Source organism: Camelus ferus, chromosome 15 (genome assembly GCF_009834535.1).
Source record: "Camelus ferus isolate YT-003-E chromosome 15, BCGSAC_Cfer_1.0, whole genome shotgun sequence".
Lineage (NCBI taxonomy): Eukaryota > Metazoa > Chordata > Mammalia > Artiodactyla > Camelidae > Camelus > Camelus ferus.
Window position 1 is genome coordinate 15,747,197 of NC_045710.1, and position 27,298 is coordinate 15,774,494.

General features: G+C 41.8%; 1 protein-coding gene across 4 annotated transcripts in view; it reads right to left on the minus strand.

Moving 5' to 3' along the window:
* Positions 1–27,298, minus strand: part of LOC106730690 — a 494,581-nt gene that overhangs the window by 354,386 nt on the left and 112,897 nt on the right. For all 4 annotated transcript variants that reach the window (XR_004326175.1, XR_004326174.1, XR_004326173.1 and 1 more), the window contains one exon: positions 10,140–10,231. Coding sequence is in view for 1 of the 4 variants with exons in the window: in XM_032497116.1 (XP_032353007.1) it covers positions 10,140–10,231 (92 nt within the window). In the remaining 3 variants the exon portion in view is untranslated. The remainder of the gene's footprint in view (positions 1–10,139; positions 10,232–27,298) is intronic.

The window sequence follows — 27,298 nt, forward strand, 5'->3', positions numbered from 1 at the left end:
CCCAGCCCATAAGTTCTGAAATTCGAGGCCAGTGACCCCCCCACACCAGGGACCATCAGTGAAGTTCTCACTGCCTCCTCTGCAGATTTTTATCCCTCATACCCTCCTCCCATTTCATGCCCCACAGCCCTGATCTATTAGCCAATCTAAGCTATAATCAGGGCACTGACAAAACAGAAGCACCAAAATATGTATTTGAACAAATGTGATACTTGAAATACTTCAAAAATCACCCAAGTCATCATTCTAGGGGAAACAAGAATTTTCTTGGACCTTCTTATACTTATTTCATGGTTAAGTGTTTATTTTTTTTAATTATATATCAAGGGTTATTCTATCTATTTAGCATATAGTTCCCTAAAGGTTGCCTTAGCAGGAGGAAAGAACACAATAACCTAACTCACACTAAGGTGTTCGTGACTTGCTCTAGCTTAGACCTCTGTCAAGGACAATTCTACTGAAAACACTGCCTATATTGTGGGACTTTGGGATATTTGAAGAAGACCCATGTCAAAGCTGGTCTTAATAGGATGGTTGTCAGAATTCCCCTCAAACTATACCTTGGTGACAACTGCTTGTCTCATCCACCCATGAGGCAGGAAGGGTATTTGGGTCAATGATTTTTGTGCTGTGGAAAGAAAATTTTTCAAATCCACTCAAGATGGGAGTTACTCTCCTCCCAACAGAATTTAGGGTTAACTGCACAACTCCAGTTTCTGCTGCAGCAAAACAAGAGATTCAGCAAATTAGAGGATCAAAGATCACTTCTAACTTTTGTGGCAGGCACTATGGTAGGCATTTTGCTGATCACTTACTGGAAAAAAGGAAACTCTATTTGCACCACCTGAATAGGAACCAGTGTCACTAGAGCTAACCAAAAGCAGCCAAAATAAAGACACAACCTAAATATAACCCAGAAATCATCACATAACAAAGGAAGATAGCAAGGGAAGAAGAATGGAATAAAATAAGAGCAAAAGAGATAGGAAACTCCTAACAAAACAGCAATACTTAAGTCTTCACCTATCAATAATTATTTTTAAATGTAAATGGATTAAACTCCCCAATCAAAAGGCTTAGAGTGGCTGAATAGATAAAAAAGCAAGATATAGCAATGTGCTATCTGCAAGAGCTCCACATTAGACTTAAGGACACACATAGGCTGAAAGTGAAGGAATGGAAAAGAAATTCTGCACAAATGGTAACCAAAAGAAAGGAGGGGTATGTATACTTAAGACAGAAAAACAAAATGGACTTTAAGTCAAGAACTATCCCAGAGATGAAGAAGGTCATTATTTAATGATAAAAAGGTGAATTCACAGGATGATCTAACAACTACAAACATATACGCACCCTACATCAGAGAGAGCACCTAAATATGTAAACCAAATATTGACAGCTCTAAAGGGAGAAATTGACAGTAATACAATAGTAGCAGGAGACTTCAATACCCCACTTGCAATAATGGATAGAAAATCCAGACAGAAAATCAATAAAGAAACAGTTGAGTTGAACAATGCTATAGACCAAATGGACCTAAAAGATATATTAAGAACTTTCCACCCAACAGCAGAATACACATTCTTTCCAAGTGCACACAAAACATTCTCCAGGCTAAATCACAAGTCACAAAACAAGCCTTCACAAATTTAAGGAGATAGAATAATTCGAAGAATCTTTGCCGACCACAGTGGAATGAAACTAGAAATCAATGACAGCAAGAAAATGGGAAAATTCATAAATACATGAAAACTAAATGACACACTCTTGAAGAACCACTGAGTCAAAAAGGAAATCAAAGGGAATTTTTTAAATATCTTGAGATCAAAAAAAAAAAAAAACAAAAACACAACACACCAAAACTTATAAGATGTAGTAAAAACAGTACTAAGGAAGTTTTATAGCAAAAAAGTACAAAAAACAAACAAACAAACAAACAAACAAAAACCAGAAAGAAAAGATCTCAAATAAACAATCTAACCTTACATCTCAAGGAACTAGAAAAAGAAGACAGACTAGGCCCAAAGTTGGAAGAAAGAAGGAAATATTACAAATTGGAGTAGAAATAAATCAAATAGAAAAAAATCAATAAAAGATTTCATTTTTTGAAAAAAATAAAATGTTAATAAAAATTGACAAACCCTTAGCTAGACTAAGAAAAAAGAGAGAAGTCTTAGAGAAAATCAGCAATGAAAGAGCAGACATTACAACAGATGCCTCATAAGTAAAAAAGGATCAGAAGGGACTTTAATAACAATTATACATCAACAAATTGGACAACCTAAAAAAGGGGGGGGGAATTTCTAGAAACAGACAATCTACCAAACTAAATGAAGAAAAGGTAGAAAGCCTGAACAGATGAGTAACAAATAAGGCGAGTTAATCTGTATAAAACCTCCCCAAAAAGGAAAGCCCAGGACCAATATGATCTACAGATTCAATGCAACCCCCATCAACACTCCAACATTTTCCCAGAAATAGAAAGAGCAATCCTAAAATTCATAAGGAACCACAAAAGACCCTGAATAGCCAAAGCAATCTTGAGAAAGAGGAACAAAGTTGGCTGCATGACATTTCCTGATTTCAGAATAACTATAGTGATCAAAATAGTGTTGCACCAGCATAAAATCAGACACAGAGCAATGGAACAGACTTTAGAGCCTAGAAATAAACCCCCATATGTACAGTCAACTAATCTTCAACAAGGGCACCAAAAATAAACAATGGAAAAGGTTTTTTTAATAAGTAGTTTTGGGAAGACTTTATGTCCACATGCCAGGGAATGAAACTGGACTCTTATAGTGTATCATATACAGGGATGAAAGCCTTAAATTCATGACCTGAAACTGTAAAACTCCTGAAAGAAAACAAAGGGAAAATCTCCTTGACATTAGTCTCACAATGATTTTTTGTTTTTGATATGACACTAAAAGCATGAGCAACAAAAGCAAAATAAACAAGTGGGATTACCTCACTTGGACTTCAGACACCGTCGAAGGTTGCTACTTGTACTTCTGACCAACCAGCTAGCGTAAGTCAGAGGCTCCCAAAACCTCCACCTCGGGTTCAATTAATTTGTTAGGGAGCCTCACAGAACTCAGAGAAACATTTTAGTTACTAGATTACCAATTCATCATAAAGGGATAAACCTTAGGAACAGCCAGATGGAAGAGATGCCTAGGGCAAGTTATGGGGAAGGGGTGAGCCACTCTCCCCAGATCACATGTTCACTGACCTGGAAGGTCTCTGAACCCTGTTCTCTTGGGGTTTTATGGAGGCTTCATTACATAGTCACAACTGATTAAATCACTGGCCATTGGCAATTGATTCAACCTCTAGGCCCACTCTCCTCCCAGGAGGTCAGGGGGTGGGGGCTGAAAGTTCCAACCCTCTGATCACAAGGTTAGTTCCACTGGCAAGCAGCCCTCACCCTTAAGTGCTTTTGAAAAGTCACCTCCTCAACATAGCAAAAGACATCTTTACCGCTCTCAACACTTAGGAAATTCCAAGGGCTTTGGGAGCTATGAGGCAGGAACAGTGGCAGAAGATCAAAATACATTTCAGAAATATATTTGGTCACCTGAATATCGTAGGGTTAATACCCAAAATTTACATATTTAGAGCTCAACATGCAAAGTATCTGAATAGACATTTCTTAAAAGAAGACTTACAAATGGACAATAGATACATGAAAAGATCCTCAATGTCTCTAATTATCAGGAAATGCAAATCAAAACCATATTGAGAAATCACCTCACACCTGTTAGGATGGCTATTATCAAAAAAGACAAAAGATAGCAAATGTTGGCAAGGATGTAGAGAAAAGAGAACCCTTGTGCACGGTTGGTGGGAATGTAAATTGGTACGGTCATTACAGAAAATAATAAGGAGATTCCTCAAAAAATTAAAAATAGAACTACCATATGATTCAGCAATTCCACTTCTGAGTATGTATCCAAAGGAAATGAAATCAGTATCTCAAAGAGACATCTGCACGCCCATGTTCACTGCAGCCTTATCCACAATACTCAAGATAAGGAACAGCTTAAGTATCCATCAACAGATGAGTGAAGAAATTGTATCCATTATATATAAATATATACACATGTACACATATATACATATATATACACATATACATATGCTCACACAGACACACACACAATTATTCAGCCTTAAAAAAGAAGAGAATCCTGTGACAGCATGTGAAGCTGAAGGACACTATGCTAAGTGAAAAAAGCCAGAAAAATACTGCATTATCTTATATGTGAAACCTAAAAATGTTGAATTCATAGAAGCAGAGAGTAGAATGGTGGTTACAGGGTCAGGAGTAGGGGTTAAGGGAAGCGGGAAGATATTGGTCAAGCAATATGAAGTTTCAGTTATACAGGATGAATAAATTCTACAGATCTAATGTACAGCACAGTGACTATAGTTAATAACATTGTATTATATACTTGAAATTTGCTGAGAGTGAGATTTAAGTGTTCTCACCACATCCACACAAAAAGGTAACCATGTGAAGTGATGAATATGTTAATTTGCTTGACTATACTAATTATTTCACAATGTGTGTATATATACCAAAACATCATGTTGTATACCTTAGTACATACAGGTCTTATTTTTTAAAAAATTCAAGTAAAAAATTATAAACATTAAACAGGTGAAAGAGAGGAGAAAGTGCAACTTGACAAATAATATAAAGTCTATTGGTAATTCCATGCAATATAGATGCACAAATTTTTAATTACTTTTTAATGGTTATGTGATATATTCCATAGAACTGGTAATGCATTTTTTTAACATTCCTTTACTGATGAACATTTAAACTGTTTCTAATGTTCCTTATTAAAATTAATGTATCATTAGTATAAATACACAAAGAAGTGTATATGATTATAACTAACAAGTTCAGAGTGAACACTGTGATAATAAAATATTTAATTCAAATATAATAAAATATATAAATATATATAAAATATAACAAAATATACATAAGATATTTAATTCCAATATTTGAATTAAATATACATATATTCCTGAAAAATCATGTTTGGTGGGACCAAGAAGTCTCAAGTGACTTTTCTGACACAGACTAGCACAGAGCATGGAGCATGCAGAATGCAGAAGAAGATGTGTTCATGATATGGAAACAAAAGCATGGCAGTAAAAGACAAAGAACAAGGTGGAACTCGGAGGGAGAGATTTCTCCAAGAAATTCATCAATTCTACCCTAAAAACCAATTGGAAATTAAATCAGACCCCAAGGCACATAGTGAATAGAGTTACTTGTGTGTGCTCAGGCTTAACTTAGGTTAGTAAACTCTGCCTAGGTCTTATTTCATATTGCGAGTGTCCTCAATTAATCATTTTGTGGTCATTAGCCAGCTGGAGTTGAAGAACTGGTTTGGGAATTTTTGTGAATGGATTATCTCAACCAGGGAAACTCAACTTGGCAACCGTAGTCAAAATAATGAAGCCCCAAGTAGGTGGATCAACTAAACTGGGTTCTCTCCCAGAACAGGGTCTGAAGAAGGTCCAATTCTGTCTGAAAATTTGGGCTTCATATTATACTTGCCCCAGATCCAAAAAAGAGGGATTGATGATATTCCAAGGGAAACCTCACCTCAGTTGTTTTTAGGACAAGTTACCGGAAGATATTTCTCCCCCCTCCTCAAATACATAGCATGTATTCAAGTTCTCTGGCCCCAACCAGCTTCTCAGATTTGACACCAGCTCAAGGCCATCCTCATGTCCCCTCACCCTCACTGTTCTTAGAGGACATAGACCAGCACTGACCAATATGCAAGCCACAAATAAGTTTAAATTTTCTAGTAGCCACACTTTTTAAAGTGTGACTTAAAACTGAAACAGGTGAAATTTATTTCAATAGTATGTTGTGTTTAACCCAACGTACTCAAAATGCGATCATCTCAACACGTAATCAACATGAAACATTATTCATGAGACATTGCCCATTCTTTCTTTGGATTAAGTCTTGGAAATCTGGTGTGTGTGTTTTGCACATAGCACATCTTAGTGTGGACCAGACACATGTCATGTGCTCAGTAGCCACCTGTGGCCCTGGCCTTCCTTTTGAATAGTGCAGACTAAATGATCTCATTCAAAGCCCTCCATACCCCACTGTGATGTTCCAGACTAGGCCTGGGAACCATGCCCGGGTGCCCGGACTCACTGTGGCATTTGCCAGTGTGCCTCGTCTGTCAGTCTGAAACGGACCAGAGGAAGCCAGCCTCTGTGCCCACAGGACCTGAGTAGGCAGCCAGTGCCAACTCTCCCCTCAGCCCCGCCAGCCCAACCTTGCATCTCATGGGATCTCCCATCTGAGCAGCCATTCTGAGCCCTGATGAAACAGTTAACTCCTTTAAAAATTTTTCTGAGATGTTTTACTTCTTCATGTGAATTGGAAAAGGCTATTTTTAAAATCAAAGAACAATCTTTAGGGGGAAGTGGCTTCCTCACCAGTGACCTGCACGTGCACTTGAGCCTTCAGGAGCACTGGCCTCCAGATGGAAAGCTCATCACATCCCAGGAAGGTGAGTGTCGAGCCCTCTTGCACCAGCGAGCCACCCACAGGTCAGAGGGGAAGCCAGCCGGGGAGCAAAGAGATGAAAGCGGGCTCCTGGAGGGGTAAGTGGGAAAACGTGCTGGAGACGTTTCTTTGAAAATCTATCTAATCCAGGCTGTGCAGGAGGCTCAGAACCTCCCAGACCAGGAAGCAGTAACAAGATAATGCATGAAACGACGTCGTGGCCCCATCGCCCCCTTGTGGGGCTCAGCAGTGCCACCATCAGCACATCTGCCTAAAACTTAACACTCCAGGAGGAGACACTCATTGTCAGCCCAGAGTGAGGAGGGAACCTAGGGGCAGGTCCTGGAAAAGAAAAGTCTGGGAAAGAATACAGAATGGCAGACAGGGCATGGTGGACAAATGTTGCCTGATGCCATCTCGGTGCTGGGCCCAGTGCTCAGGACTGGGCATGCAAGAAAGGAACAGAGGGCTATGGCAGCGACTCAGGCACCACTCCGTTCTTGGGGATTCTTTGGGCGCTCTCCGGGCAGGCTGTCAGCCAAAGTTTGCCTGACTTCTCCAGCATCCATCTCCATGAGGCCAGTAGCAGATGCTAAAGGAGAGGTGGGCAGTTCCCAGGGTTATCAATCAGTCCACTTATCCTCATGCTCAACAGGTGCATATTAAACACCAGAGTCCCGACTTAGCTTCTTAAAAAGATCATCTCAACATGCAAACAACCCAAGTGCCCATCAATAGATGACTGGTTTAGGAAGATACGATGTGTGTGTGTGTGTATATATATATATTTATATATATATAAAATGGATTATTATTCAGCCATAAAAAGAATGAAATATTGCCATTTGCAGCAACATGGGCGGACCTAGAGATTATCATATTAAATGAAGCAAGTCAGACGAAGACAAATATATGTAGAATCTAAATAGTCATACAAATGAATCTATATATGAAACAAAAATAGCCTCACAGACATAGAAAACACATTTATGGTTACCAAAGGAGAAAGAGAAGGTAGGGGGGATAAATTAAGAGTATGAGATTAGCAGATACAAACCACTATATATAAAATAGATAAGTAGCAAGGATTTATTATATAGCACGGGGAACTATATTCAGTATCCTGTAATAATGTATAATGGAAAACAATCAGAAAAAAAAGTATATATATAACTGAATCACTTTGGTGTACGCCCAAAACTAACACAATATTGTAAATCAACTATATTTTAATTACAAAAAAAGATCACCTTCCCTCAAATAATTGTATCTTTACCAATTTTGGAATCCTGAATCTGAGACCCTTCTTTCTCCCTCTCCTGCTCTCTATTCCCTGGGTTGCTGAGTGTTCACTGAATGAACAAAGTTCTGTAGAAGAAGCACAGAGCACAGAGGAAGTAACTCTTGTAGAGCCGTTGGCCAAGACTTCAGAGCTGTAACATAAGAGCCAGGACTTAAAGCCTGGGTGGGAGTTTGCCATGTAGGAAAACGAGAGAGGAACATCTCAGGCAGAAGACACAACAGTTACAAAGCAACAGAGTCGAGAGGGCTTACAAGGTGGAATCCAACGTAGAAGACCTCGCATGCTGCCCCAGGCCAGCTCAGACACTGGACTTACACTGAGGGTCTCCCAGCTTCTGTAGATTTCTTTTGGCACACGGCACAGTTGGAATGTGTTTGGTCTCTTCTGTAATTTCACTTGCACACATCTGATTTCACATTACTTTTTTTCAGGACAAGCACAAAAATAATCCCCAAATTGGACATGCCCAGAGCTTCCTAACATCCCCAAGTCTATGAGCTATTCTTACAAACAACATAAGTGACTTCAACATTTCCCACCAACACAGCTGTAGCACTTTTAATGTTTGCAATCCTGTGTCACCCTGGGTCTGAGATGCTCTTCCAATTAAACCCTGGTTACACTTCTCTTTCCACGTGCGAAAGAATCCAATTAAAGTTAATGAAAGCAATCAGTCTGCAAGTCTCGGGGTGTTCTGCCCCATTTGGAGACAGGTAATAACACCCACTGACCTCGTGGAGGGAGAGGAGGCACCACTGTTCTCTGCAAATGAGCCAGACCTGAGCCAGACCTGAGCCAGCCAGGGAAACCTGGAATTTAGGAGGTCGCTCTGTTTGGACTTCCCCACAAAGTTCAAGACCCCATTAAGCATTAACTATAGGAATCTGTCCTTTAAGGAACTTCAGACTCATTTGGCTGCCATATGGCTGGGGCTTAGCAGTGCCTCCGATAAGCCTAAAATCCTAGGATACTCTACACTTATTTTCAAGAAGCCATTCATTGCATTACCTTTGATTTTTTATCTGGCTTCCAAGTGGCAGCTCCCAGAGAATAACACCGTGACAGCACCAAACGCCTGTGAGGTGAAATTAGCCCAAGTCCTCTATCTGAGCTTGTACAACATCCTCCAGCCCTTGGTGCTAACTCTCAGAGCACCTCATGGACCTGCTGGGTGTCAGCTCAGAGGGTCAGCCTGGGATCCCTCAGGAAGCATCAAAAAGACCCACAACTCCATACCAGGGAAGCTGTGAGGACACCCCTCGGATGCTGGAGACATCATGAGTGTTACTTGTCACCATTCATTCCCCAGAGGGCCAATGCTCCCAGTGGCCCTCCTTCCGCCTCAGTTCAGTTGAAAAACCACGCCCCCTTCTAAGCTGCATTTGTTCCTCACGTTCTGCATTTATTTGGAAGGCTGACTCACTCGACAGTCATTTCTTGGCAGAACCACAGTTTTGACCTCAGAGTGACGGTCCCATGCTTTCTGTTGCCACAGACCACTGCCCTTAGATGTGAGAATCTGACCCTGGCCCCGCTGGACGCCAAGGAAGGAACCCACCCCTGTTCTCGGGGAGCTTCAGCTCTGGCTGGGAAAACAAAGCTGACATTTGTGAGTAGTTGGAAAACTGAACAAGGCAGTAAATAATTAAGTGCTGCTCAATTACATAATTGATTAATTATAACTAATTGCTACTTAAATGAACTGCTCTAGCCCACATTGATCTTCCTCGGCTCTGACCCCATGGAGCGGCCGTGGTCTGAGCTGCTCGCTCTGGCACTTACCCATTTCCCAGAACATCCCTCCCATCCTCTCATGGATGAATCTCCCCTGCCATGACTGGTAGTGTCCCCAAGGGCAGGACCAGGTCTTTTGAGACAAGAACAGGCCCTAGTTTCCTCCCCCTCAGTCTCCCACAGCAGAATCAGCCCACTCAAAGGATAAGGCTCTTTGCTTAATAAACACTTGGTGATTAATGTCAAAAATATGGACCAGTGTTCATGTATAACCAATGCGTATGAGTATAAACCAGGGTCCCGCAATCGTAATCAATTTTGCTTCATTAACTTAGCCCCTTAGCGTGTCCTTGGGAAGGTCCCATCTTACATTTCTCTACTCTGTCTTGTGAAGCCACCAAATGGCTTCTGTCACTGGCCACACTGTCCTGCCAGGATCCATCCTGCAGACACCCCTCTGACTGCTCTAGCAAGACTCTTCCTTCCCTTGTGCGTTGTTTGATGGATGATGCAAAGAAAGGGCAAGCCTGGGAGCTGCCCACCTACCTCCTTCTGCCAGTGCTTCTGCAGGGCTCCAGGTCCGCCACTCGGCTCTGAGCAGCTTGAGCCGTCTTTACTCATCACTGGGTCTCCTTTACCTGGAAGAGACCACCATATCAGTCAGCTAGGGCTGCCAGAACAAAATGCCACAGTCTGGGTGGCTTGAACAACAGAAGTTTATTTTCTCAGTCTGAGATCAAGGTATTTCATTCAGTTTGATTTCATTCTGAGGCCTCTCCCCTTGGCTTGTAGGTGGCCATCTCCTTCCTGTGTCTTCACATGGTCCTCCCTCTGTGTCTCTGTCCTAATCTCTTCTGAGGACACTTCTTAGACTGAATTAAGGGCCACACACATGATCTCATCTTACCTTAACTACCTCTTTAAAGGCCCTGTCTCCAAATACAGTCACAATCTCTGCTCCTGGGGTTAGGAGGTCAACATACAAGTTTTGTGGAAAACACAAGTCAGCTCATAATAACCACTAATAAACTAAGTGCTTAATAAATGTTGTGGGCCAGGTAGAAGAGAGGGGTGACGACAGATGGACAGTTGGATGGATAGAAAACAGAAAGGCTGCTGAATAAGTGTTTGACCCTGAGCAAAAGGTGGGATAAACGTGTCGGGAGAGTCTCTCCCAGTCCTGGACCCTTTCTACTTGGCCACATCCTTCCCTTTCTCCTTGCTTTTCAAGATGATAATTCCTTTGTCCCCTTCTGAGCCTCAGGAAAGATTCTCGGTGTTGTCCTGATGTACATGCGTGGAGAGCAGCAACAAGGGGTGTGTGTGACATGTGACGTGAGCCTGTCCTTGGGGGGCTGCTGTCCTCACACACACACCCCGGGGAGCCGTCTGCCTCTCTCTGGAGGGAGAGGCCACAGGCCATGGCTTCCCATGCGACGCCAGAAATTCTAACTCAACACTGAAATGAAGCCTTTGTAAATAACCAAAATCTGAAAGGGAGACAAAACCCGGGAATTGGGGCCTTTTTCTTTTCATGTTCAGCAAAATCGTCACTGTTGTTGAACAGGACCGCACTCCCAGCGGCGGGCGAGGCCCTATAATTACTGTGGGGCTGCGAGAGTGCTCAGGGTCAGCAAAACAAAGAGGAGGAAATTGCCTGCACAGATTGGCTCAAATATCAGGTTCAACGAAGAAGAAAACACAATTTGTTCATTTGGAAAATGACTCTGGTGACGTGAACGCCCTACACGTTGCTGGATTTCAGGGGGAAACAGGGCAACAGCGTGGGGTAGGGCCCTCACGAGAAGAGGCAGCTTGCTGTTTTGAGACCCGAGAACAACCTTGCAGGTGGAGCCAGTGGACAGCAGAAGAGACCCTCTGGTGCATTTATGACTTTAGGCCTTCAGGTCCATACATCAGCAGGGCTCTGAGGGGCTCTGAGTCCTTTTCTCAGGGCAGTGGCTTTGCAGGTGCCTGTCCTAGAACAGACGGCACGGCTCAGGCACTTCCAGGAAACCGGTCCCTGTGCAGGAGGGCTGAGGGGTGTCACCAGTGGGGCTCCTTCTCACCACTAAGGTGGAACACAGGTGTGAGCTCATGGCTACATCTGCATCCATCAACCATTCCGGGACCCTCTTGCAAGTTCTTTTCTCTCCATTTGCACAGTGGAACATCTAAACCGGCAGTGAGCCAGTACAGGGGAGAGAGAGGCAGAGAGAGGCTGTGGACGGTCATCACACTGGGTGGCTTCTGGGTCAGGGGACCACCCATCTAGTTTGCCCAGGATGGTTCTGGTCCCAGCATTAATCATAACATTAACAATGATCACTTGAGTACTGAATTAAACAGATATCCTAATTCTCTGGACTTTTACAGGACCGCATCCCCACCCTTCCTTGCCTTTCAGCCATGACTCTCTTGATAGGTCCGCGCTCCACCTGGAAAAGGCCCCCAGGATCAGGGGCCTCTACACAGTGCAAGCAGGTCCTCCCTTTGGGGATTAAGAATCTAGGGCCACACCGAAGATCACTGTGGGTGTGGGGCATCACTCAGTCCCAGGATGCTGGTCAACCAATCCCCATACTGAGCACACCTGCCATTGTCTCCAAGGTCTGAGAATCCTCTGTGCCCCCACAAGGCAAGGCAGGCCCCAGCCAGCCTCCTGGAGATGAGCCCTCTCCCCTTCTTTCCTCAGGCTCCCAAGGACTTTTGCAATTAAGTCCTATTCCCAAATGTAATCCAGGCATGTCCCTACCTTATATCCTGCCTGGGCTGAGACTTAACAGATCCACCCTCAGATACAGAAACAAACAGCTGTTCCCCAAGTATAATTGGGGTTCTTGTCAACATCACTGGGGGCTGACAATGAGCAGGGGAATAGGAGATGGTTTTATGGAGGAAGTGATCTAAGCTGGAACTTAAAGAGTAGAGAGGCTTTAGATCTGTGAGAGGGGTGGGAAGACGGCCTGAGGGCATGATGGCACTGATGTGGGAAAGAGTGAGGAATCTGGCCACCAGCGAGTGGGCAGCGGAGGGCACAGGGACAGGGATCTGAGGCCAGGCCCTGACCGCATCCCTGAGGAGCCCAGCTTGCCAGCTCCCACAGATCCTGCCATCTGCGCTATCCCATTTAATGACACTGTCTGGCACTTAATTGACTCAAACATAATGCTGCTATTGTGGACAAAGTTTAGTTACCACTAATTAAGTCATTGGAAATTGAAATAAAGAGCAAAGACTGAACTGTTTGGAATCACCCAGTGAAACAGAATGACTTTGTAATCTGCAAAAAAAAAAAAAAAAAAAAAAAAGGGACACCCTCAGTCTCATCCCAGGAGTCTCCAACGAGGACCAGCTTGGGCAGTTAATGGGTGAGTGGACTTAGCAGAGCCCAGGCAGGTCCATGATATCTGCTCCCAGCATCCTTCACTCCTTTACGTGACCTTGCGGTTTCTGCTCCTTTCTGTTTGTGCAGGAACTGTGTGTTTTGGACTTTAAAGTTCCAATTTTTATTCTAATTCTAGTTTTGTTTGTGAAAGGGTGTTCAGCAGCATAAGGATGAAGTTAGCTAAAGACAGTGTTTCCTTAGCCCACCTGGAGAAAGCACTGAACAGTGGGTAATACCTACCACTTTAGAAATAGGAAGAAAACATAAAGGATTTTTTTTAATCCCAGCAGCTATTTAAAAGATAAACAGTAAATACAAGTGGAATTATACCAACTAACCATATTACCAGCAGTCAATTGCTGCAGAATAAACATTCTTATTTCCAGGGCGTTCTAATATATTCAAAGACATGGAGAATGGCACCAGAAGAATTTATCACTGACATTTGCTAAATTAGATATTCCCAAGGTTTGCCTATATGGATGACAACATTTTTAGCACTTCAAGGTCCTTGCAAGAAAAAGTCTCTATAAAAATTCAGGACGGTATTGTTATCATCAACACTTTAAAATTGACTGTGATTGTTACAGCAGTTTTAAAATCAAAGGGACCTAAAAAGAAGGGGAAAATTATATGTGTACTCTATATTTGAATTTTTATACATGAGATTTAAAACATAATATTGTGATGTTTGTTTCAGATAAATTTGTTTTTACCCAAGACTTTTCTCTGAGCAGAAGTCAATGCAGAGTTTATCGAAGACCCACCAGCCAGATAATATCCATCGACAACCCGCCATTAACCAGTGCGCCATGTTTGACAGTTCAGTTCTTAACCTGTTTAACCATGCTTTCCATTTTGGCTGCTGTCCTAATTAATGACTAACCTATAAAATTAGGATAATAAAACATACTTCATACATGTCACATACATAATTACAAGGAGTGAACCACATCACACATGGTACCTCGGTAAATATTTTAATTGTATGTTTCACTTTACTTTTTCCTTGCATTCTGATAATGCTTATGATCTTTACTCTTGGGTTTCCAAGGCTATTTAGAAATAAATAATAACAAAATAAAAAGATCTTTTCATTATGATATAATCTCCTCATGTGGATATTTTCCAAAAGCCACTCAAAAGAATCAGAGGCCTTGGGTTTCAGTTTGAGGCTCTCGGGCTGGGGGACCCAATCCTCCGTGGCTCAAGACCAAACATTCATGATTATCATGGTCCAGCTCTATCCCAGATTAAAATCTAGAAATAGACTGAACTGCAAACATTTTTGAACTATCTTACTAGAAATGTATTTGTTCTCCTGCATCATTTTTGCTTCTTTCCCTATTTTGAAGTCTCAATATTCTACTTTAGGAAAATTCTCAAAATTATGATGGATGCCCCCAGCCTCCCCCCAGCAGCAGATCTGGGCTTCCTGGTCATGTGTTCCCCAAGCTTTCTCTCCTTTCCCTCCTCCAATGACCCATCAGCTGTACTTATCTCTCTAAGTCTGTTTACGAAAACTATGCAAACTCCAGCAACCTCCAGAACTCAGAAACAATAAATTCCTTAGGTCAAGGGCTACAGCTGGTATCAGTTTCAAATCCTCGGTAGGTGCAGTCAACGTGGGTTCTCAACTATCTTTGAATGGAACTTATCTTTTTTGTTATTGTGATGCTGTCAGCAGGTAGTAACAATGCTGAGATTTGGGTCTAGACATTATGTTGGTGCCTCCAGTCAAGCCTGTTCAATGAAAGATGAGCCCTATCCAGGCCACCTCAGCTCCAGTTGACCCTTCCACAGTGCCATATGCAAACATGAGCCTGGAGGTATGGGATATGCAGCATCACCCAATGACTCAGCCCTCCAGGGTCAAGGACGACTGTTAAGAAGAGCACAAGGAAATTTGTAAACCTGCTATAAAGCTTAAATAAGAATTTCATCCTTGCTCCTGTTTGAAGGCTTCCCCCCCAAATTGTATTGTATTTACACTTGCCATATATATTTGTGTACACAGTATATACATAACAACTGATACTACCTAACAGTTTATGGACACATATAATTTTTAAACTTCTACATAACATTTTATATAAGGCACAGACATGACCTTAGAACGACATGCAATGAAACACATCACACGGCAGCCATATTCATCAAAGCCCCATTCAACTACCCTAGCAAGACACAAGGGAATTTGAATCATCAGTTAATGTTCTGATCTGTGGGTAATTCCTAACCACAATTTAAGTCTAACCAACTCCGTAACTTCTTTGGCTTTCTTCAGCAGAGGACCCACAATGCATAAAAATAAAGTACCTCATCCTGGTTTTTCTCCTCTAGGGCATCTTTTATGTGAGGAGACATTATATGCTCAGACCCATGAAAAGTACTAGAATTAGATTTCCATGATCGTTTTATGGGTTGAGGCCACCGATGCATCCTGAGAGGCCAAACTTTCTCCTGGCAGAAACCTGGACCCTGGCTGTGCTCACCACATTGGGTTCTTGTCTTCGACCTCTTCCATCTTTCATGCTGTGATATCTCTCCTGCCTGCCCACCAGGCATGGAATAGGAAATTCTCTGTCTGCTCTGGGTACCGACCCCAGAGTGTACCTTTGCAACTTTCTATTACAAATGAGAACTTCCAATAAAAAAGAAACCACAAATCTCAGAAACCTCACTCTGCAACACTTCCCCTGGATTTCTAACTCTAAGTTGTGGCTATTGTACAAAAGTAACCTGTGACTAACTGTGTCTCACTGTGATAAACAATCAGACTTACCAAATATATATGTTAAGTATAAATACAAAATACAGACCAATCAGATATTAGAAACCAAATATCTCAATTAAGTTTTTGTGGGTCACAAACGCCTAGACACACATACCTAGAAGCACCTTCGGAGATCACCCAGTCAACCCCCTCATTTTACATATGAGGACACTAAGGCATAAGTGTCTAAGAGAATTTGAGTCCTGCTCTCCAGACACTTCCCCACCAGGTGCTTCATCCCCGCCTCAACACCAGCCACCCAAGGAATCATTATGCGTTCAAGGTTCTAATATGCCAAAGTGATTTTTCCAACACTGAGTCTGTTTTCTGCTTTGCTCAACTAACTTCCCACCTCCCTTGATGAACAGACATATATTAGAATTCTATGGTATTAATTCTTTAATAAAATAATGCTTTTGTTAGATCCTTCAAAATAGGCACTGGCAAAAGAGCCACGAGTAACCCTCTCCATTGCACAGCGCTCTGTGTCTTACAAATAACTTCCACTGATTAGATCTCACTTGATCAAGTAAATAAACACAGGGGTTCTTTGTTTAGGGAGAGAGGAAAGGAAAAGGGAGAGAGAGCTGAATAACAGAAGGGTCCATCAGAAAAAGAGATTCACACTCATGGGTGGGGCTTGACGTAAACATATTTTTCTTTTTTGGTGTTGGGGGTTGAAAGCCTACGTCCCCATCGTGATCTCCCTTTTGAGGAGCTCAAGCCTAAGAATCTGACTGAAATAGAAATCACCAGGCTTTGTGGCAAGGCACTGGCCTCAGACCCATCAGAATTCCCAGCACTGGAGTTTGCAAAACGAGTTCCAGAGAACCTGCACCGCCCCCAGTGGGGCCTGGGCAAGGCAGGGTGTGTGTTTAGGCAGAAAGTGAAGATTCTGACCACAGAGACTGGAATCCAAGGAGAGGTCTGCTCTGGCGAGAAGCTGGTTCCAGCCTCTTCTGACCCAGATGAACGGATGGCCCCCTCACGGCTGGTTGGACATAAAAATCAAGGTTTTGTGGGTTTTTTTTTTTTTTGTCATTGATGATGAAAACATATTTATAATGTCACACACAAAATCCTACTATCTGATCCTGTCAAGTTTCCATTTCTCCATCATCTCTGGTCCTCCTTCTCCACATACACATTTTTTTTTACAGCCGTAAGAAGAGGTTACATAAAATTGTGTATCCTATTTTTATGGTATTTTTATCTGTTTTGTACTTTTTCCAAGTTTCTGTAGTTTCCATGTCACAATGGCCTTGATTTGTATAATCTTAATTTAAGGGGGGAGGGTGCAGATTATCCCAAAACTTGTAAATAAAGAGAACTTCTGGGTATCAAGCCAAGTCAGTTTGCCCAGGAAGAGCTAAGCCAGCCACAAAAGGAAGCCAGGATCCGATCTGCCAGAACTAGGCTGAGATGCTGACCACTGACATGCCTGGGTGGAGCCTCAGGGAGCCTGGGCTATGAAATGACAGCTCAAGTTTAGGACATGTGTCCAGCAGTGCCTGAGAGGGAGGCCCAGCATGAGGCTTAGAATTTTGGCCACCAGTGAGGTGCCCTCCTCTCTCAGCTGGGAGTGTCCCTCAGACTCCACCAAGGCCCAAATCAAGTCTCCCCCTTGGCTCTAATTCCTCAGCTCTAATTCCACTCAGCAGTTTGAGGTGACATCTCATCCTTCCAGAAGCACTGTCCAGAGATCGGCCTGCCCTGAGTGACAAGTTGAAGCATTCTTGTCACCATCTACGCATCTGCCATTGGAAATGCATGATCTGGTCCCCACTTACACAACAGGCCCACTGTGGTGAGTATCTTCTCCTCTGAGGACCTGGCCACCTCGGTATATAAAGAGACTACTGGGTGTCTGAGCACACGGACTGAAAGCAGCGACCACATCAGGCTGCATGACACCAACAAAGCCCTGGCCACGGACAGCTGGCACCCCTCCAGGGCCTGGCCTTCTCTCTTTACCAACTGGGCCACGCCAGGGAGTAACTTAACCAGGATATGGTTGCTGTTCCCTGGGGCTGGTTATTATGCTTGTTCATAGCATTATGCTCATCTAGAGAAGACTGACAAAAATACGCTGTGCCTTTGGCTTTTGTATTTAAGGGATTGTGAGGATGGCTGAAGATTATATTCCCCCATTCAGGAGCTCTTTGTCCACAGGGCTGCAAAATTCCAGGATGGGGATTTACAGAGTGCCAGAGGAATCCAAGAGTAAGAACAAAGAGGTTTCATTTTTAATTCTGGGACTCAAACTCTGAGACATGGAGGCTATTGACTCCCAAGGGCAGTGCCTATGGTGTCATGACACCGCATAGCATCCCCTCCAGAATGCCATCCAGCTGCTGAACCCCTGTGTCCTGTCCCCCTGCCCTCAGACATGCCTGGCCCTAGCTCGAGAAAGCCTGAGCTGCTCTAGACCATGGCAAAGTCCCTCTCATCTTCAAATCTCTATTCCCTATTAAATTTAAACTTGAATTATGTATTTGCCTTCCCTCAGATAACATTGTCTTCCGCAATATGAAATTAGATGGAGGTGACAGGAATGATTGCTGAGTTGTTTGAATTTCAATCATTAGACTCAAAAAAGAAAAGGTAACTCAACCAACTTGTCATTAAAAGTACTATATTTCATCCCAGATAGAACATACTAGAATAAAAAGTTCTTGGGCACATTTTTCTGATGCACAGAAGAATTCAAATTTTCCCACGTATATGTCACCTTTTAATAATATTGAAACTAATATGGCTGATTGTCCCAAGGAAAAAGCCATTCTTTTCTATATCGGAGGCCAGCAGCCCATGACCAGCCTGTCAAAGGTGACCTGCATGGGGATTCGGAGAGAAGCCAGACAACGCACAGTGCATCGATTTTCCTGACTTGACTCTCAGCATTACTAAGACTTTGGCTCCCTCATTGTTCTGGCTCTTTCTTCTCCTGGCTAACACACAGAAGAAGCTGGAATCTCTGAGGAACAGCTCTCTGTCCAAGACTCCTGGCCCAAGGGAGGTTTGCGGCTGCACATGCCTCCAATGTAACATATCCAAATGGAATGCATCATCTCCACAACCCCCTCCACACACACACACCCACATATACCACACGCACAGCACGGACACATGTGTGCAACACACACAGACACGCACTCCTCTTCTTAAATTCCTGTCTTGATGAATGAGCTCATGAGCCTCCAAGCTGCTCGAACCAAACCCTGGATAATTCTCAAATCTCCCCTCCTCCCTCCATTCCCCAATAGCCATGAACTCTAAGCACTATCTACCCTAACCCCTGAATACCTTACTCTCTACCCCCCGACTAGAGTTCTCATTATCTCTCATCTGAACAAACAGCTCAGTATCAGAAGATGCTATCATTAAAGCGATTGCACAACACCTTGACAATTCAGGCCATTGATCAGTTACTGGGTGCACTGAGTGAGGCATCGCAGAAACACTCCTGCCCTTGGGTAATTCGCAGCCTACTGAGACACATGCTGCCCGGCCATGAAGAAGCGAGACAGTGTCATGCTAAAGTGACACCCGAATACAATAACGCCCGAGTGAGTTCTCTGGAGGGGAAAAGACTGATGGGATGGGATTTACCAGGAAGGCTTCCTGGAGGAAGTAAGAACTTGAGCTAAGCCTCCAAGACAGAGCAGAGCTTGAACCTGTGAAGGAGAAGGAAGAGTGGAGCAAAGCCTAGAGAGCCAGAGAACCATGGGCCACTCGGAGAAGGAGGAGAGTTGCCACTTTTTCAGAGGCAGTAAGAAATGGGAAAAAGCAGGATGAGTCAAAATGAGGAGGCAGGCACTCCTGAGCACGAGTCTGGGCGGTTACATGGACCAGGGAGGATACAACAGGGAGGCCAAAATTTCTAGAAAAGGACTGAATGAGAGTGGGCTCTCCTCCCTGCTGAGCTCAAAAAAGGCAAAGTGGGTGAGTGGTCAGTAAACCTAGGCCTGGAACCAAAACCACTGCCGCTGTCTAAAGCCACCTTCTTGGCTGAGGCCCCAGTGTCTTGTTCTGTCTGCTGCCTGCCCTCCCAGTCTACTAGGGGCATCAGGGGCATGCAGCTCTTTTTCAAACCAACGGCCAGTTTCTCCCGGGATCCAGGAAAGCATCCACTTAGACCACTAAAATCTATAAATTCCACGGTCAAAATGCACCACATTAGACACTTGTGGGGTTAACAGTGGGGAGGTCAGGAGGGAATTTCCAATAGAAAAGCTGTTTATTCACTGGGGAGAGAAAAGGGCACTTTATCCTGCCGAGGGAAGCACAGACTTGAGCTGCATATTCCTTCAGGTTTGGAAACCAACTAAACAGGCCCAGGACATTCAAATTAGTCCCGAGCAATGGCAGAGGGAAATTAAGAATTCACTTCCTGGGGCCTGGAAAGAGTGAGCCAATAATAGAGGATGTGCTTAGTTTTTAAAAGCAGATGTCTTCCTTCCTCAAAAAACTAAAAATAGATTTACCCTGTGATCCAGCAATCCCACTCCTGGGCATATATCTGGAGGAAACTCTAATTCAAAAAGATATATGCACCCCAATGTTCATAGCAGCACTCTTTACAATAGCCAAGACATGGAAGCAGCCTAAATGTCCATCAACAGATGACTGGATAAAGATGCCGTGGTATATTTATACAATGGAATGCTATTTGGCCATAAAAAGAATAAAATAATGCCATTTGCAGCAACATGGGTGGACATGGAGATCATCATTCTAAGTGAAGCAAGCCAGAAAGAGAAAGAAAAATACCACATGATATCACTCATATGTGGAATCTAAAAAAAGAGAAAAGACACTAAAGAACTTATCTACAAAACAGAAACAAACTCAGACACAGTAAACAAACTATGGTTACCGTGGGAAAAGGGGGTGGGAAGGGATAAAGTGGGAGTTTGAGATTTGCAAATATTAACTACTATATATAAAGTAGATAAATAACAAGTTTCTTCTGTATAGCAGAGGGAACTATATTCAATATCTTGTATTAACCTACAATGAAAAAAATATGAAAAAAGTATATGTATGTATATGTATGACTGAGACATTATGCTGTACACCAGAAATTGACACAACATTGTAAACTGACTGTACTTCAATTAAAAAAAAAAAGCAAATGTCTTCCAACCCACTGGGTAGATAATCCAGGGAGAAGCATTGATGGCCTCTAAGTTCATGTTAGCACCTCAGCCAGGAAAAAAAAAAAAAGCAGCCAGAGGCAGCCAGGATAAGAGGCTGGAATCAGACAAGAGCAAGGTGGAAAGGGAGAGCTCAGCCTTGGAATCTAGGCTTCATGACCATTCCCACAGCCTTTCAAAGAGTAGAAAGAACCACGGCTCACGCTTGGGATATCTGTGTTTTAATTCCTGCTCCGCTACTTACTAGTTGTGATATTCAAGAAAGTTGCTTACCCAGTCTAGGCTTCAGAACACTTCCCTATAAAACAGAGGTTACAAGACCTCCCCCCGCCAACCACCACTACTGCAGAGGGTTTGCTAAAGGATTGAAATGAGCCAATAGCCAAGGAAGCAGTTTGTCACTGTGTGGCCCTAAGCTCAGAAAAGGGTGTGTTATCATCATGATGTGCTCACCATGGCCCCAGGCCAGAGAAGGGGAAATATGATCATGTAGAGTCAGGCACTGCCCTCAAGGAGTTCATAATCAGACTCGGAAGAGAGGAACAACACCCAAAGACAATCATTAGATGAGTTAAATGCTCCTATCCAGACTGCTATGTGCTGCAGGAAAATGGTGGTAGATGTAATCAGAAAAGACTGCCCAGGAGAATTTGAACATGAGCTGGACCACAAAGGACAGACTAAAATCTGAAAAGATGGAAAAGATGAGAATGGGAAAGAAAAAGAAAGCTGCAAACATCAGAAATGTAGGCCAAAAGTCCAGTTTTAGATCTCATTCATGGCTGATGGACAGGGAAGCCTCTGAGGCTGCAATCCCATTCATTTACTTATTTTTCTTTATGAGCAAAGTTAAGAGATCTGGAAACTCTAAGGAAGGGAAAAAAAGAAAAAGAAAATTAACATCACCATGATTTCATCACCTGGGATAACCAGGGTTATTTTATTATGTATCCTTAAAGTCTTTTTCAAATTTTCTTCTACAAGATCATTTTTAAATGCTTGCATGAATTTTATTACACAAATGTAAAATAATTATGTCATTTCCCTATTGATGGGATTTTAAAATATTTCTAAATCATATGAACAATATTTCAAAGTTTGTGATTGGGAATGTGGAATTCTAGAGTAAGAGCTTCTGGGTTCAAATTCTGTCTCTATCATTTATTATCTGAGTTACCTTCGGTGAATTTAGCTCTCTAAACTCAGCTTCCTACTCTTACGAAGAGAGATAAAAACAATCTAACACATAGAGTTTTTTTTTTTTTAAGCATGGTAATATTCATATAAAGGAATACTACTCAGCTATAAATAAGAAGTGAATTATAGGTACGTGCAATAACATGGATGACTCTCAAAATAATCATGCTGGATGAATGAAAGAAGCCAGAACATAAAGGGGGTATGTAGGGTACAGTTCCACTTGTATAAAATTCCAGAAAATGCACTCTATATTGACTGAGAGTAGATCAGTGGATGCCTGGGATGGGGGTGGGACATGGAGGTGCAGGAGGAAAGAAATACAAACGGCAGGAAGAAACTTTTGGGGGTGATGGGTATATTCATTATCTTGATGATTGTAATAATTTCATGAGTATATACTTATGTCAAATGTTATCAAATCATACACTTTAAATAGAGTACACCTTGTTTACACTATGCACAGTGTGCTGTGTGCAGTTTTCTGTGTTAATTACACCTTAATAAAGTTGTAAACATACTCTTTTTAAAATTTGTGCTAAAATAAACCACCACCAGCAATGTACGGGCCTGCCTTTTGTCTTCTCCGTCGTGAACACTGGGTATCCTTATATTTTAAATATTTTTGCCAAGCTGATAAACAAAAATAAAGGAATCTCATTATCATTTTAAATTATGTTTCTGCCCTTTCAAATGAAGTATAAAATATTCCTTTATTTTTGTGTATTTGCATTTCTTTTCTATGAATTATATATTGATATGTTTTGCTCATTTTTGTTGGTGTGTTTATCCTTTTCCTTATTTATTTCCCGCTGTGGTTATGCAAGTATGTCTTCCCAGACTTTTCCCATACAAATACACATACTTTTTTAAAACCAAAATAGGATCATACTTTATATCCTATTCTGTAACCCACTTTTTACGCTAACATAATGTGAATATCTCTCAATGTCGATAAATGTGCAGCTACATCATAGTTTTAATGGCTAGAGCAGCAATTCTTAATGCTGCTCCTTAAATCATATTTCAGTTTCAGAAAATGGAATGAGGCTCTCCCTCATTTCAAAGGGAGTTGAGAGGAACTTCACAAATCACTTTTTTATTTGCTACAGCCTCATAGAAACCACAGCAGATTCTTTGACGAATGACAACCAGGAATCCTCCTCACCCTGAAAGGGAACTCTATGAAACTGACTCTTGCTAACTTTTTTTCACAGTTCCCCTAGAACAGTGCTGATAATGAAATTTTCAGCTAGCCGCACTTCACTTGACAAATTATGAAGAGATCAATTTGTTCCCATTAGTCTGCACTTCATTAATACCCAAGATGAGGTCCACTCTAGTAAATAGTGAACAACCTTTGGCTCAAGTAGAGATGTCTCTTTGTCAAGGTCTTAAGAGAAGCTCTTCCTTAAAGTTCAAAAGGAAATACTTGGGTTAAAATTAAAAAGCTGCTCCTTTTAAAGGTCAGACAAAAAATTGGTGACGTCCTATGAGAAACACAATTATTATTCAATGCAATGCATTGCTATGACATTGGGGTTAAGAATTTAAAAGCAACACAGCTTAAGAATGAAAAGTTATGGTTTACCAGCAATAGTAATCTGTCTGCTTTGCAAGTTACCTTTGAGTGACACTTAATATCCAGGCTCCGTCATCCAATGGGCTGAAAGAATTATTCAAATTGAGGTCAGTAGAACCTTACTTAAAAATCATCATTCCATTCCCTTTTGTATTGTGTTTCAAACAAGTCAACCATATAAATGAGGAAATATTCAGTTTGAAGGTCAGATTGACTGACCACGCTGGCTGAGATTTTTATGTTTTAAAACCACTCGTCAGAAACAAAGCATTATTTTTAAAGGAGAAAACCAGGAATTGGGTTGCAATAACCAGTCCGCGGCAGCACAAGCATTTCAAAAGTCTTTTCCCCGCTGATGATTAGAAAGCCACCAAACATTCAGCAAACACTAGGGCCTCTGCTGGGCCTCACATAATTCTGGGTGCCGGCAAGAATATCACCATCTAAGTGGATGAAGAGATGGGCAGGTAAACACCTCACTTCCTGATGGGGCTGAGTGTAATCGGAAAGAAAAAGTTTGCTGTGAGCACAAGAAGCCAGTGACTGCAAGAAACAGCATTTCCACCCAAGGAGGGAAAGAAACAGGACTTTGCAAGCCCACCCATCTTACTACCTTCGGGTGCATAAAACCAATGCTGGAAATAACTATTGTGAGAGATATTTTAAAATCTCAATGATCCTTAAAATAAATCAAAGAGGGGAAAAGTGCAATTCAAGTAGCTAAGCTAACGAGCACTTTTTCCAGAAAGGTGATAAAAAGCAATTACACCTTAACAGAAAAGCTCTCTGTCTGTGGATGTTTCCTCCCCCAACTTAATACTTTATCAAGTTTCCCACAAATATTAGATGTTTCCAATAAACTAGAAACTGACAGCTCATTTGAGAGTGAGAGGACTCTCGTGCACAGCATCAACTGCCTGAGACGAAAAACCCTGATGAGTGAGGAACCAGATGCCCTTCAAAGTAGGTGCCAAAGTCAGTGGGTAGGTAGGGAACAGAGCAAACACTCCTGCAGCCCCCTCCCCGGATGACAAGGACAGGTGCATTGCATGAATCAGGGCCATGGGGGTTAAGACATGGAGATGTGAGACCCATCAGCTGCAAAGAATCGGGAGGATGAGTAAGTCTGACCACCCAATCGTCAGCAGGTCCAGGAAAATCCCTCAGTTCCCCACAGCTTAGTCTGAGGTCTGCAAACCCAGGGAAGGATTTGGGACCAAAGGAGTTGGAAGTGCAGCTTGGGAGAGAGGAGCTTGGTGGTCAAAACAGATCCTGTTCTGAGACCTGAGTTGGCATGAAAGAGGACAGAAATTATGGGAAAGGGGAACTGAAATGAAGGGCTGAGGGACAAAGGAAAACCCGTCCAACCCCACGGTGAGGCCTCTGCTGCTGAGTATCTGCTCTTGGAGCTTGAGATGGTTCCCTGGGGCAGGGGGCAGAGGTCCCGCTGCAGAAACGGTGATGCCTGGGTAGGATCCTATTATTCTAGATTGTCTGCAAGGCCTCCTATCAGAGACCATAGAGCTCACAACATGGGAAACAGGCAGAGTGCTGGCGCCTGTGTACTTAGGATAAATGCATTAAAACAATTGCAAGATAATAGATATCTTCCAATGATGACAATAGATCAAAGGATGACTGGTATCCCTGAAGTAGAGACACAACAAGTGCACAAAATAAATGAAAGACATAATAGGAAAAAAAAACTTCCCTTAAATGAATGAAGAACTAAATCTCTGTAATTAAAAGAACATTCCAAGTGGACCAGGTTGCAGGAAATTTGAGACAGAATGAGCACTACCAAGATCAATCCTAGTAAATTACTGAACATTAAAAAAAAACAACTGAGAGAATTCCTTAGGCATTTGAAAAGAGGAAACCAAAAAAAATGTACTTAAAAGGCCGATAAATAAGGCTAGCCTCAAGTTTCTTTATAGCAACATTAAAATACAGGGGGAAAAGGGAACAGCATATGTGAGTTTCTGAAGGAAGAAAGTGTGATCCAAAAATTGTAGGCCCAACAAAATGTTGTTCGAGTGTAAAGGTGTCAGACAGGCATTCACAGATTCATAAGAACTAAGGAAATACAGCACCCGGTAATCCCCTAGGAGAAAAAATTCGATGACAAAATCTAGCCATTCAAGAATGAATGGAGAAGTGGTGGTAAAGAGACCTATAATGAGCACTGAACCTACGTTTAAATGGAAGCTAAATAATTTTGTATGTACATATACTTATGTATACATACACGTCTATATGGTACAAATTGGAGACGTGCTATGAAAGAAATAAACAATACGAGATAGATGGTTAATGGTGGTTATCTCTGAAGGTAGAGGCAGTCAAGGGAGACAGGGAGAAGCAGTTTTATTCATTTATTTCTCCCATACTCTGTTTTTAATCGAGGTGTAATATATATGGAATAAAATGCATAAATCTTAAGTATACAGTCTAATTTTGACAAATGTATAAACCCATATAATTACTCCAACCAAAAAATGTGTAACATTTCCTTCACCCCCAGAAAGTACCCTCATGCCTCTTTCAGTCAATTCTCCAGACCCCAGAGGCAACCACTGTTCTGATTTCCATCTGTTCTAGAACTTTATGTAAATGGAGTCGTATGTGTTCGGTGTCTTTCACTCAAGATGTTTTTAAGAGTCATCCATCTTGTTGCACATATCAGGAGCTTACAGTTTATTGTTGAGTAATAATGTATGGCTATACTACAGTGTGCCTTATACATTCTTCTGTTGATAGATATTTGAGTCGTTTCCAGCTTTTGCTGATTATAAATAAAGCTACTATACACAGTCTTGCACAGTATATTGTCACTCCTCTTGGTAAATATCTAACAGATTAGCTGGGCTATAATGTAGTTGCATATATAACTCCATAATAAATCACCTAACAGTTTTCAAAGTGATCAGATTTTACCACCAAGTGCCAGATGTTCTGCATCCTCTCCAACACTGTAAGAGTTTTTAATTTTAACCATCTAAGTGGGTGTAAGGTGGTATCTCTTTGTGGTTTTAATGCATGTTTATCCAATTATTGATGGTGCTGAGTGCTTTCTTTATGTGTTGTTAGCATTTCATATATCTTTCTCTGGAAAGGGTCTGTTCAAAATGGTTCTTGCAAATATTTTCACCAAGCTTGCAACTTGCCTTTGAACTTCCTGAAGAGTGTCTTTTGAAGAGCAAATGTTTTTCACTTTAATGAAGTCCAATTGATCAATTTTTCCTCTCTTATAGGTAGTGCCTTTTAATGTCCTTTAAACAAATTTTGCTTACTGTGGTCAAAAAGATATTTTCCAATATTTTCTTCTAGGGGCCCTATAATTTTACCTTGTATGTTTAAGTGTGTACACATCTTGAATAATTTTTTGTGTGTACTATAAATTAGGGTTTAAGGTTTAGGGAGTTTTTGATGTATAGCTATCCAGTTGTCCCAACATTATTTATTAAAAATATTCCCACTCCCCATTAAATCACACTGTCATTATTGTTGAAAATAAGTTGATTGTATCTGTGTGGATATGTTTTGGTATTTTCATATCTGTACCACTGATCCATCTGTGTACCTTAAAAAAAATTGGCTTTG